General features: G+C 41.3%; 3 protein-coding genes across 4 annotated transcripts in view; 1 reads left to right on the forward strand and 2 right to left on the reverse strand.

Annotated features, from left to right (window-relative positions):
- Nucleotides 1-8287, reverse strand: part of spoon (A-kinase anchor protein spoonbill) — a 9331-nt gene extending 1044 nt beyond the window's left edge. The window contains exons 1-5 of one of the 2 annotated variants that reach the window (XM_089264455.1): nucleotides 7890-8287; nucleotides 2348-3820; nucleotides 1242-1635; nucleotides 1039-1172; nucleotides 1-869 (exon numbers count right to left, since the gene is read on the reverse strand). The exon at nucleotides 1-869 is cut by the window's left edge and continues 1044 nt beyond it. In XM_089264455.1, the coding sequence (XP_089120581.1) occupies nucleotides 801-869; nucleotides 1039-1172; nucleotides 1242-1635; nucleotides 2348-3799 (2049 nt within the window). In that variant the 5' untranslated portion in view covers nucleotides 3800-3820; nucleotides 7890-8287 and the 3' untranslated portion in view covers nucleotides 1-800. Of the gene's footprint in view, nucleotides 870-1038; nucleotides 1173-1241; nucleotides 1636-2347; nucleotides 3821-5418; nucleotides 5548-7889 lie in introns of those variants that run through there. The other variant, XM_089264456.1, reaches the window with a different exon arrangement.
- Nucleotides 8288-8637: 350 nt separating this feature from the next.
- On the forward strand, nucleotides 8638-9573 carry RpL36 (ribosomal protein L36). The gene is made up of 3 exons (XM_018109244.3): nucleotides 8638-8793; nucleotides 8981-9108; nucleotides 9176-9573. Exons 2-3 carry the CDS (start codon nucleotides 8986-8988, stop codon nucleotides 9392-9394), a joined length of 342 nt encoding a protein of 113 aa, XP_017964733.1. The 5' UTR covers nucleotides 8638-8793; nucleotides 8981-8985; the 3' UTR covers nucleotides 9395-9573.
- Nucleotides 8985-12102, reverse strand: Hinfp (Histone H4 transcription factor). The gene is made up of 3 exons (XM_018109237.3): nucleotides 11295-12102; nucleotides 10900-11216; nucleotides 8985-10836 (listed from the first exon to the last, which is right to left on the reverse strand). The coding sequence occupies exons 1-3, from the start codon at nucleotides 11962-11964 to the stop codon at nucleotides 10447-10449; spliced, it is 1377 nt and encodes a 458-aa protein (XP_017964726.1). The 5' UTR covers nucleotides 11965-12102; the 3' UTR covers nucleotides 8985-10446.
- Between the last annotated feature and the right edge of the window lie 53 nt (nucleotides 12103-12155).

Here is a 12155-nt window from a genome sequence, read left to right on the forward strand (position 1 = left end):
CTAAGTAATATTACTTATATTCTGAGTATGGTAATATCTGAAGCGTTTCGTTGGTTTTGATGTGTTTGAGTGCGTGTGTATGTGTGTGTGTGTGTGTGAGTGTGTTAGTGTGCGCGGCTCCATGTCCAACAGATTTAACGCCAATACATTCTCATCATTGTGTTGTACTGTGCACATTCCTAAACATAACTCAACCAATCGAAACTCCCCATTCTTAGGACTATACACATTCGAAACTAATCTAATTAGTTAGTTTAGTTTACTTTAGGATTAGCTTTAGTTTTTAGTTTAGTTTAGTTGTTTAGTTAAGTTGCCTATATGCGGAGATCAGCTATGGATCAGAGCACAACAAACAAATCGAAGAGGCATTCGCAACTAAAGCAACAAACAAAAATATTATTGCTCATTTTTTTTCTCATTTTTTTGTTTTTGTTTTTTTTTTTTGAAACGCCTTTTGTATATGAACGATCATTGGATATGAATGTATATATATTTATATATATATATATGTAGCCTATGTCTGTGTGTTTGGGTATTTGTGTTAACAATGCGTTACATGTCTGCATATGTGTGTGTGTGTGTCTATGTTGTATTGTGTTTTGTATTTATAAATAAATACGGACTCAGTCGCGTTCTACAACTTTTTGCATTTTACGAGCTTTTTCCACCAGCACTTTGAGACTTTCAACGTTTCGCTGCTGATTCTTGTTTGTTGTTGCTGTTGTTGTTGCTATTGTTGTTGTTGTTGTTGTTGTAGTAGTAGTTTCCTATGTGTTAAGTTTCATTGTTCATTTGGGCTGTTAGTCAGGCATCTCGACCCATTTTGCGAGATTTCTGGCGACAATTTCCTTATTGATAAAAATTATGTTCTGCAAATGCGAAAAAGACAGAAAAACAATTAGTTAAATATGTAGCATATAGAACAAGGCAAAATTTCAAATATCAAACTCAATGAGAAAGCGCTGAATGCATTCCAGCTATCTCGCTCGCTCGCTCACACTTGCCATCTCTTTCATTGTGGTGCGGCATTTTACTTACGTTTGGACCTAGAGAAGCAAATAAATAGATTTCTGGTATATTAAGGCTATTATAGCCGGCGACTTGTGCTTGCAAGACAATGCCTTTGGTTAATTTGCTGAGGATATCGGCCGCTTCAATAGACCAGGTCTCATCTATATAGAAAAACAATTGATTAGACATATGGAATATTGCATATAAGAATCCATGTAGAGTACACCTACCGATTGGCTCGACATTGGACAGTATGCATTCGGTTGCCTGGAAGGGCAACGCCATAAAATCTGTGCGTATCTGACGCAAAACATTAAAGCTGACATTCATATAGCCGCCAAAGTCCAAGAATTTGACCACGCAGCGCTCCTCATCGTCGTTGGGATCGTTGCCCACGATCTGGACACGATACCAACCGCCATTGATGGGCATCACACAGACGGCGCTGATCTCGATGCTCGGCAATTTGGGCGCCTCCATGCTCGAGTAGCTGTCGAGCATGTTCTTCTGCAGTGCGTGTAGCGATGGGTGTGATGGATGCAACGGATGCTGCACGAATATATGATTGCCAGAGAGCACTGCGGTGACTGACACGTCATTGTTGATGCCCTCGATCAGGTTTAGCTGCGAAATTGGTAAGAATAAGCACGTTTAACAAGTGATGAAAATCGGGAATTCCTTAAATATCGATTTGTTATCGATAGCATGACATTACTTTTACGTTTTGTTCACGTTTCTGGCTGAACTATAGATAGCTTTATAGGGATGTTGGCAAAGTTATGTGTAGACAAGTCGTCTAGTCTAAATGAATCGATATACATTCGATAAATAATCACATTGATCGTTTTTCATAAACAATCTTAATCGATTTTGATGTGGCAGCTTAGTGTATCAGATATTGTTCAGTATGCAGCACTCATTTGGTTGAGTTTATGATTATATTTGAGAAAAAATCGAAGGATTTGCTAGCTGAACGATATACACTATATTTTGTAAGCTTCATTTTGTTATCAATGTAGTGATTGAAGCCATTTATCGATTTACTTTGCATTAGTGAACTGTTGGCATTGTTACTGCTATCGATAACATGCCGATATACATGTGTATACTTCAGTAACTCATGCGAATCATTTTGTAAATACGCTTAATCGAGTTACCCATTGGAATTGCAAGAATTATCAATCAACCAATCTAGTTACAGTTCATGTTATCGATAAAACATCCCTACAGCATATAAGAATATGTATGTAATTGAATACATGCATAAAACTCTCCCTCTATGATTGCACTATAGAGAGGTACAGATCGAGACTGGCAGAATCTGTCTTCAACTCACTTGTAAGCTATGGAGGCTTTCAGTCGACAGAGGAACTATGGATTGCGGAAGCGCATAGTGAATTCTTTGCATTGTGAAATTTGGATAGCGTCTGGATGGCAAACGCTGGCGTATCATGGCCAGCGCGGCGTCGATCTCGCTGTCGGTGCCTTCGATGGTGCAAATGCGCAGCTTGCCGGATGAGTAGCGATTCTTGCTCAAGCTGACATTGGCCAAGGTCTTCGACTTGATTTTATTGATGAACGTACGCTTGCGTCCATATAGCTGGCCAATCAGGCTATTCGGAAAGAAGAAGCGATACGAGCTCTTCACCCGTGACGTTGCCTCCGATCGCGGCAAGCTGGACCCTTTGCCCGAATCGCCAGATTGTACGCTGCAAATGCTTAGCGATGGACTGGCTGCATCCACGTTGCGCTTCTGATTGCCATTGGCTGCATCATCAAGGGCATCCGAATCAGTAGCAGCAGCAGCAGTAGCAGTAGCAGTGGCAGTAGCAGCAACAGCCGTTTCAGTGGCAACATCAGTGACCACCTCAGTGGATGCAGCTGCCGAATTCTCATTCAAGTCCACGGGCTTGGCCACAATCTTTTGCTCCTCCTCAGTCTGTTTGATCTGTGCTGCAGCTGTGCTCTGTAGCTGTGTCTTTTTGACGGGCTCTATTGGCTGCTCCACAGCGGCAACGGCATTCTCCATCACCTCCTTCTGCTCCTTCACCATCTCCAGCTGCTGCTTCTTGATCTTGTCAGCATCAGCTGCAGTTGGATTTGGCTCACAGTTGTTGTTCTGCTCGCATTCCTTGGTGTATTTGCTCTCGAGAAATGAATTCTCTGGGGATATTTTTGGTGTGCGTGTTGCCTTGATGACCACTGGCTCTTCTTTCTTTTGGTTGATATTCCGATTGTAGAACGAGACGCGATTCTTCGATATGGAATCCGGCAAATCTCTGGGCGACGAGAGATTCTCAAAGTCCTCGTCAATGGAGCATAGCTTCTTATGCTCTGCATCTTGTATCTTAGACTTTAGCATTTCCGAATCGATCTGTTGCTGCTGATGCTTGCCGGGGGAAGCGCGTCCATTGCTCTGTATTGTGATTGGCGCCGATTTACCATAGAGCATGGTATTCGGGCTCTCCTTATCATACTCCACATTGTTCAACACCGATCCATTGCCCACACTGATGCTCATCGACTTGGAGGCACCAGTACCAGGTACTGCTCCATTTCCGTTGCCCGAAGGCAATTTGCCATTTTGGGACTGAATGCCATTCACTGTCTTGCGCTGTGTTCCCGGCTCGATGCCCTCTTTGATCGGCTTTCCATTGGCAGCGGCGCCATTTGCATCGTCATCGTTTTTATCAATACGATTTTTATTTCTACGCCGAAACCAAAAGACGCCGAGTATAAATGCTACACCGGGCAGTGAGAGATAGAGTAGAGGACGACCGGATACCATTTTCGCTGAATATTGGAGAATCTGCAAATACATTCAAGTTGGTTTCGATTAATAATCAATATGGATTATGGACTATGAACTCTAGGACTAGTGATATACACGGTGCAGAGCGTTACTAACGAAGCTTTTCAGAATGAAATGGAAACATTTATTGCAATGCTATTCGAGTTCCAGCGATAGCAAAGCCAGGTGCATTCTCTGATTATTCAGAACTGTTGCCAACGCAATCCTCGGAAAGCATGTCTCAGATTTGCCGGGAATACACACAAAATCTGAGTAGTCATCGCAGTGATTTGTCTAGACAGTAAATGCGATATATTTTGCACCTTTCTGGTATTCAAGTTGCGTTTAAAATAATAAGGAAGTGGAAATATTGATATACATATGAATGTATGTATGTATGTATGTATGTATGTATGTACAAGCTCGTCTTGTACACATCATTTGGAGCTGTTGATTGGCTCTAGCTACCTGAACCCTGTGCTCAAGCGAATGGGCAGACGAATATGACTCTAATTGCTCAGATTGTCGCCCTGATCAGTGGGAATATAGTATATGTATGTATGTAAATACGTAATTTGGTCTGAATGTATACTTGATTTGATTTGTCATACTTTCTTCTACCTATTACATACTCTGAGCCAAGATCGTAAACATTTTCAATGGGTTCAGGGCATGGCAATATGAGTAAGTTCTTCCTCCAAATCCCCCTCTTCCTCTCTGGCCTAACATAATCATTAAAAAGCAAAACAATTTGAGAGAACTTTTAGAAAGGTATCAGAACGCTTAAGAATGCCAAATGCATAATGTGGAGAAAAGTGGAGAAAAAGAAGCAAGAGCAAAAGGAACATGGAAATGCTTAACAAATTTGCGTTAGCCATATAAATATTTTGTTGGAATTTGGGCAAGACATTTCTTATGAATATATACGTACATATATGTATGTACATATGTATATGTGCGTACTTTTTAGACCTTTAGTAGTTGGAAATGCTGCATAAAGTCAATTTGTTTGGGTCGCGACCATCACGAGACCCATTTGGCATCCACAACCAAGTGGATATGTGTGAGTATGTAGATATGTATGTGTGACGACGTATTTATAGCAAAAAATACGTAATTATAGAAAAATCATTCGAATAGCGACGCGCAGAGCAAATAAGGTGCAAAGCAGAAGCAGAAGCAGAATGCCACGCGGAAGCCAACAAGCAAGAGTGGGAGAGTGAGAGCGAGAGAGAGCGAGAGTGAGCGAGCCGCGCACACACACGTTTAGCGTGCTGATCGAGCGAGGGAGTGAGCGAGCGAGAGTGTATTGTGCATCTCACTTGCGCGTGCGCTGAGTGTCAAGTGTGAAGAAAAAGCCGCAACAACAACAACAAGAGCAAACGCAAGCAGCTTTCGGCTAGCTAAAGAACAAGCATAAGAACAACAGCAACAACAACAACAACAGCAACAGCAATGACAACAACAAGCATTACGCTTACGGCAATTGTTATGAAATCGTTACAAAACAAACGTTGCTAAAAAACTAATAAGAACAAATCAAAACCAAAATACAAAATAGGATAAATATATAAATACACATCAAATGACTGTCAATAACAACATTTTGGAATCACCTTTACTAATTTGCCACACTGTGCACACTGATTGTGGAATTTTCCAAATAAAAACAACTAGGAAATAAATAAAAACAATAAAAACTCTACCAAATACACGCCGCACACTCGATACTGTTTCGATCGTTATTTTCGTTGGGAATTTTAAACTCTATTCTTCTATATCTATATATTTATTTTCTTTTTAATATTTGTTTGCTTCTTTGTTGCATTGAACTGTTCGCTGGGTTTGTGTTTACTTCACTACTCGATATATAACTCAATTTGCGTTTATTTATCTATTTAATTTTCGTTGATTTGATGCCGGCGTTGCGACTCGTCGAATTCGAGCTTTATGTTTTTTCTATGTTCTATGCGTATCGCCGCCGTGCGATGATAGCGCCTCGATATACAAAGGGAAACTACCCAAAAGCGTTTCAGTTTTTTTTTTTTTCTTCTTTTTTTATTTTGCCACCCGCTCCAACCCCCCGCTAGTGTGTGTGTGTGAGCTAAGAGGAGGATCGTGTGATTTGCTTCGTTTTTCTATTTATTATTTCTAGCGAGACATTTGCCATTTGTCGATTGCAGCCGAAAGCAACCCAAGCCACCCAAAACCACCCACTCTGTTAATAGGCGCAACTGCAGTGTCAACAGCCTCAAAACAAAAATTCGATCAAAAATTGAATAGACAGAGAGACAGACAGACAGATAGATGGATAGACAGATAGCAAAGAGCGCCCTTCGTCAAAGCATTTCAATGAGACCATAAAAACGTTAGCCTCGCTCTCTTTAGTGTGCTCTCTCACTCCCGCTCTTTGTTTCTTGGGCAAACCTGTTGCCCTGCTGCCGTGTGTACATATGTGTGTCGATGTGCCTGTTGTTTATAGGCAAAGCTAGACGCTGGACACACCAACACACACATTAATTTACAGAGAGCTGGTTTCGTCACCATTGATAAGCCCTAATCATAGAACACAGGCCCAAAGGTCATCATATTAGAGCTGAACGATCTGGGCGCATTGTTGTGAGAGGTTGTCCATCAACTGTTGGCACATTTCGCATTAAGCGCAGTGTTGCCACCTGGACAAAGCGGGCGCACTCTTCGTGCGTGCATGTGTGTGTGTGTCTATGCGTGTGTTTTGCCTATGCAAACAAAAATATTTGACGCTTGACGCTTGACTTTGAACTTGCAGAAGGTGCCAAAAGCACGTTACAATTAGTTGGCAGTGTTTTAATAAAATTCCAGTTTAAATTTGTATTAGGTATGCACATAACAATTTAGTGTTTGACAGTTGTTAAACCAGCCACGGCTAGAAGCCAAGGCCTATGGATTGTATTTAACTCGTTATCACACACACACATACACACACATACACACTCACAAAGGGTGTGCGTGAGTGAGAAGGCGATTTTCGTCTATTAATACATACACGCACGCACTCAAATACAATAAACGGCCAAAAGCCAAATGCAACAACGATCTGCTTTAGTTTTGGCCTAAGAGTTGGCACCCTGCCCCTGTGCCCACCCCTTCCCTTTGTCCAATTGCTCTAGTCTGGCAACGTGGTTGGCGATCATATGCTCTGCGACAACGACGACAACGGCGACAACGGCATTTTTTGTAGAAGTGTATTGTATAATCGTGAAAATGTGTGATATTTTGATTTGGCTTTAGTTTTTTGCTCCCCCTTCTGCTTTGGCTTTGTTGTTGTTTGTTGCTTATCAGCACAACAACAAATTAAAGCGTTTGATTGAATGGCGTAGTGAAAGCCGTCAAACAACAAAACAAAACATAATGCGCACAAACATTTCAAACTAAATACAAAATTCTATGGAAAACGTAACAAAATTAATATCTAAGCTATATGACTCACGACGCCAACAGAATTGTACATTTATATATATGTATATACACATGTATTTAAATATACTGAAACTTTCGTATGTATACAAATGTCGACTTCATATATGTACATATGTATATATTTATGTATATGTATATATACATATATATTATATGTATATATAGACACATATGTAAGCAGGGACAGCAACAAATTTTCATTGTATAATAAACATAAGAAATAAGGACCAAAACGAAGAGCACATTGATCCTACGTACATATACACTCTCAACACACACACCGACACAAGCTGACAGGCGGTATAAATTGTATGCCGCATGTGTAGCGACAGCAAAAACAACAACAAGACGTTGCCACCTATTGATTATGTTGCGCATTTTTTGCACTCACACACAGACACAAAGTCACATATACAATAAAAAAAAAAGTAAAAAATAACTAATTAATAGCGGAAAAGAATATTTAATTTCTGTGCTGTTTTATTTCATATGAACGTTACACTTTACGACAAATTACGTTTGCTTCGAGCAGTCAAGCAATATGACACCATTTTTTTGCTTTGCTCTGCGAGTGTTTTGGCAAATGTTTTGTAGTAGGTTATGTTCCGCCTGTAAAAATTGCCCTTACCTTTTGAAACCAGTGGGGTAAATAATTTGCTTTGAATTGCTTTTTAAGAAGCGTAACTCTTCACTTTATTGTTTTTTATGATATTCACTATTTTTTATTTGACTTATAACACAAATTTTTAGCGTATTTTGGGAGCACAAATTAAACACGTGTCTACGTCCAACTTTTACATATCATAACATGGCCGGCGTATGCAGTGTTGCCATCGTAGTGCACAAATGCCGATAAACTAATGACGACGTTCGATCAATTCCTTGCTATTTATTGAAATGCATTTAATTCACAAATAAAACACTCTTTATACTGTCCCATATGGTATTGCATCTGAATTGTTTGCACAAAATGCTAAAACGCAAATGAATACAGTTAATCGAGCTGAATGACAACACATGCAAGAACAGGGCTGTATTTAAAGGTAGTCGAGAAAAGCGATAAGAACACCTATAAATACCAAAAATTTATAAACGACCTGTAAATATTTGTTCACATTTAAGTTTATTCCTTTGAAATAAAAATTATATTTTAGGGTAAAAGTAAAACTGACTCACTGGCTGACGCTTGAAACAATACTTAAAAATAAATAAAATAGCCCGCCTTTTTTAAAATATACTGAACGATAAGTTATTAGCAACTCTGATTTACTATCTTTGAAAGCAATGGTGCCTCCAAACTATATTCATAATGCAATATAACACTAAATATTTAATTACATTATATTATTATAACGCGTTGCATCGCCATATGATTAATACAGATCGACATATAACTTTGAAAATCGAAAATCGTATCGTATGTGTAAGGCCGAATCTGAATAGTCTGGCAGCTCTAAGCCAATGTCAGAGCGCAACGGCTTCCTGTTAGATTTCTTTGACAGCGCTCTTTCTACCATTTGACAGCAACTGAGGTAGGTCGGCCGCGAAATAGTTGTGTACAAATTCTGAAATTATTGCAAACATCTTACAGCTGTATGTGCAAATTATGTGTGCAATAGAAACTTAAAATATCGATGCTATATATAGCACAGTTGTTGCAAATGAATAACAAGTGAAACTAATTAAAAACTGTGTTTACAATTTTTGTTTGTTTTCCAGTGACAATGGCAGTCCGCTACGAGCTGTGTATTGGTCTCAACAGGGGCCACAAGACCACCAAAGTCAAGAATGTCAAGTATACCGGCGACAAGAAGGTCAAGGGTCTGCGTGGCTCCCGTTTGAAGAACGTAAGTGAAAAATCAATAATATCCCTATTGGCATTTGTTTACATTACGTTTGTCATTGCAATTGCAGATTCAAACCCGCCACACAAAATTCACTCGCGATCTGGTTCGTGAGGTGGTTGGACATGCGCCCTACGAGAAGCGCACCATGGAATTGTTGAAGGTGTCCAAGGATAAGCGCGCCCTCAAGTTCCTGAAGCGCCGCTTGGGCACACACATCCGTGCCAAGAGGAAGCGTGAGGAACTGTCCAACATTCTCACTCAGCTCAGGAAGGCTCATGCCAAGTAAAAACCTTGGCAAACAACAACAGCAGCAGCAAATAACATCAATCGGTACACTTGAAAACATCAACGGTGTTTTTTTTTTTATAAATAAATGTTGTGCAGTGTTAACAGCATTTGCTAAAACGTGTAAAGAAGAAAACTGAACAGTCGATGAAGCCACAATTAAAAAACAAATTATAATAATTACGCTGAGTGTTTATTTTTTTCAAGTGCATTAATCGAACCAAAACGACAGTTGAACATTTGTTAGTTGTTCCATAACCTCACTTTAAGCAAAAGCTTAACTGTTCTCTTTTATTCCTTATTTTTATTGACTTGGGGTGGCGATGCCACCTTTGTCAATAAGTGGCCCAATATGGAATATTCTGTACGGTAATTTCCAACATTGCTTTAGATTGCACAGAGCGGCCGGCTTTAACAAATTTGATTGTGGAATGTACAATGGAATGCTAATGGGAATATTCTTAACTGTGCTTTCCACAGGTTGCCTGGTTTTACGCTTAGCTTGGGATAGGCACGAATGTTGAGTTATTGGAATACCGCCTAGGAGCGAATGCCTAGAACTAATTGAAAACTATAAAAATATATATTTACATACATGTATGTATGTATATATACAGTATTTACTTAGAAGTATTGCAAGCAATCAAAAGTTTAGATAGTCTATTGATGTGCATGGTTTGGTTTATTAAATATGCTTGTCGAACTCTTAAGTTGATACTTACAACTAAATTAAATGTGATACATAATTCTTTCTAAATGCGATTATGCTATATGTATAGAAGACCTTGGACTACAGTGGGCATTCGGTTAACGTGCACATGCGTGTGTATGTGTGTGTCTGGCCGCAGCTGCAGTTCGTGCAGTCTCGAGCAAATCTTGTTAAGGTTGATGCTTACAAACTATGAGTACTCGGCGGTGCATTTTTGTGGAAGTGAATCAGGAACAGGGGGTTGGAGGGGAGACAGGAGCACCATGTGTGAACACAGCCGTTTGTGTCAACGCGTGCTAACTGTATATCCCTTTCGATTTGGATTAGAATTTTGATTGCTGCATTCAGAAGTCTTCGTCGTTTAGGCTGGGCAGCGAGATGGTCACCTCGCCCACCAGCTGCGCCTCGTTGGCATCGTTGGAAACGATAATGCGTTCGTAGTCAACACCAATTGGATTCACAATCTCATAGCAGCTGTCGGCCAGATCCGGCTCCTCTTTGATATGTGGCGCTAAGATCTGCTGCGTAACCTCCAGGCTCTCAATGCGCGTCATCTCTAGCCGATAGAAACCGTTCTCATCCACACGATAGGAGAAGCGTTTGTGGCCCGACGGCAAACGAAAGCCGTGCTTCTTAATCAGATGAACGGACAAGGATTTGCCCGTCTTAAAGTAGCGCTCACAGCAATGGCAGGCATAGAAGATCGGATTGTTGCCGTGCACCTCCAGAAAGTGCTGCAAGCAAATTGAATCGGGTTAGGGAGAGGTCATATAGATGATGGATCGATATTGACTTACTCGTCTCATCTGCGTGTAGGTGCGCACGGAGTACTGACAGCCGGGATGATCGCACTGATGCACCATTTTGGAGTGGACAATCTGTACGTGCTTAGCCAGATCCGATTCGCGGACACAGCGTGTGTCGCATTCCGTGCACTTGTACGGCTTGTCCTTCAGATGGCGATAGCGTACGTGCGTAGTCAACGAGCTGGCCGAGCTGCAGGTCATGTCGCACATGGTGCACTTGTAGCAGTTCACGTGCCGCACGACATGACCGCGCAGCAGCTTCTCCGTGGCAAAGAATTTAAAGCACTGCGCACATTGAAATTTGTGTGCTAGATGGTAAGAGAGAGACGGGTAGACGTAGATAGAGAGAGATATATTTTTGTTTATTCTTTATACAATATACTCACTGTTATTGTCCGGCTGCCGGCGGAGATGATCGAACAGCGTTGTCTTCGTCCTGAACAGCTCGCCGCAATGATAGCAGGCAACATGCTTTTTGTTCGAGTGCGTGCTGATGTGCTCGATGAGGCGATACTTGTTCTCCAGCTGCTTGTTGCACAGCGTCCAGTTGCACTGGGTCTTGGGTCGCTCGTCGTCTGGCGACTTTTGTATCTCATATTCGAAGGAGGCGTGCTGCACGATGTGATCCTGGAACTCGACTATGGAAATGAACGAGCGCTTGCAGTCACTCCAGCCGCAATGGAAATTCTGTTTCAGCTCGGGCAGCTTGTCGCCTTTGCGTGGCAGTGCATAGCAGGCAGGTATTTCGGGATGGAGCTCGCACTCGTGCTTGCCCTGGAGCAGCAGGTTAATGTAATAGCCATGATAGTAACTGTGCCGTTCGAATTCTTCGCGGCAATTTGTTTGAAAGTTGCAATCGTTCCACACGCAGACACACTTGTCCGGGCCCTGCGACTCCTGCTGCTGTTGCTGCTGCTGGTGCTTCTCCAGATGCTCGGCAATGTGGCCATTGAGCAGCCATTCACCATCGCAAATCACTTTGCAATCGCGCCAGCCGCAGGGCAACTGCAGCTCTGATGATTTTTTCCTCTTGCTCGTTGGGTGTTGCTTCATCATTGTGTCTGTGTGGGTGGGCGTGTGCAAATCTGGACTATATAAAAAGTTGCAAAATTCTGGTCAATAAATTGCAATTCCCTCCCGTGTAAAAGAAAAACTCTATCGCAATGGTATCGCTATAGTGATGGCAATTTTCAAAGTGCATCCGCATCGATACTTTCAGTTAGCTCGATTGGAGTATCGATTGAAGT

Source organism: Drosophila navojoa, chromosome X, assembly GCF_054131105.1.
Source record: "Drosophila navojoa isolate 15081-1374.11 chromosome X, UAZ_NAV_1.0, whole genome shotgun sequence".
In the NCBI taxonomy this organism is placed as follows: Eukaryota; Metazoa; Arthropoda; class Insecta; order Diptera; family Drosophilidae; genus Drosophila; species Drosophila navojoa.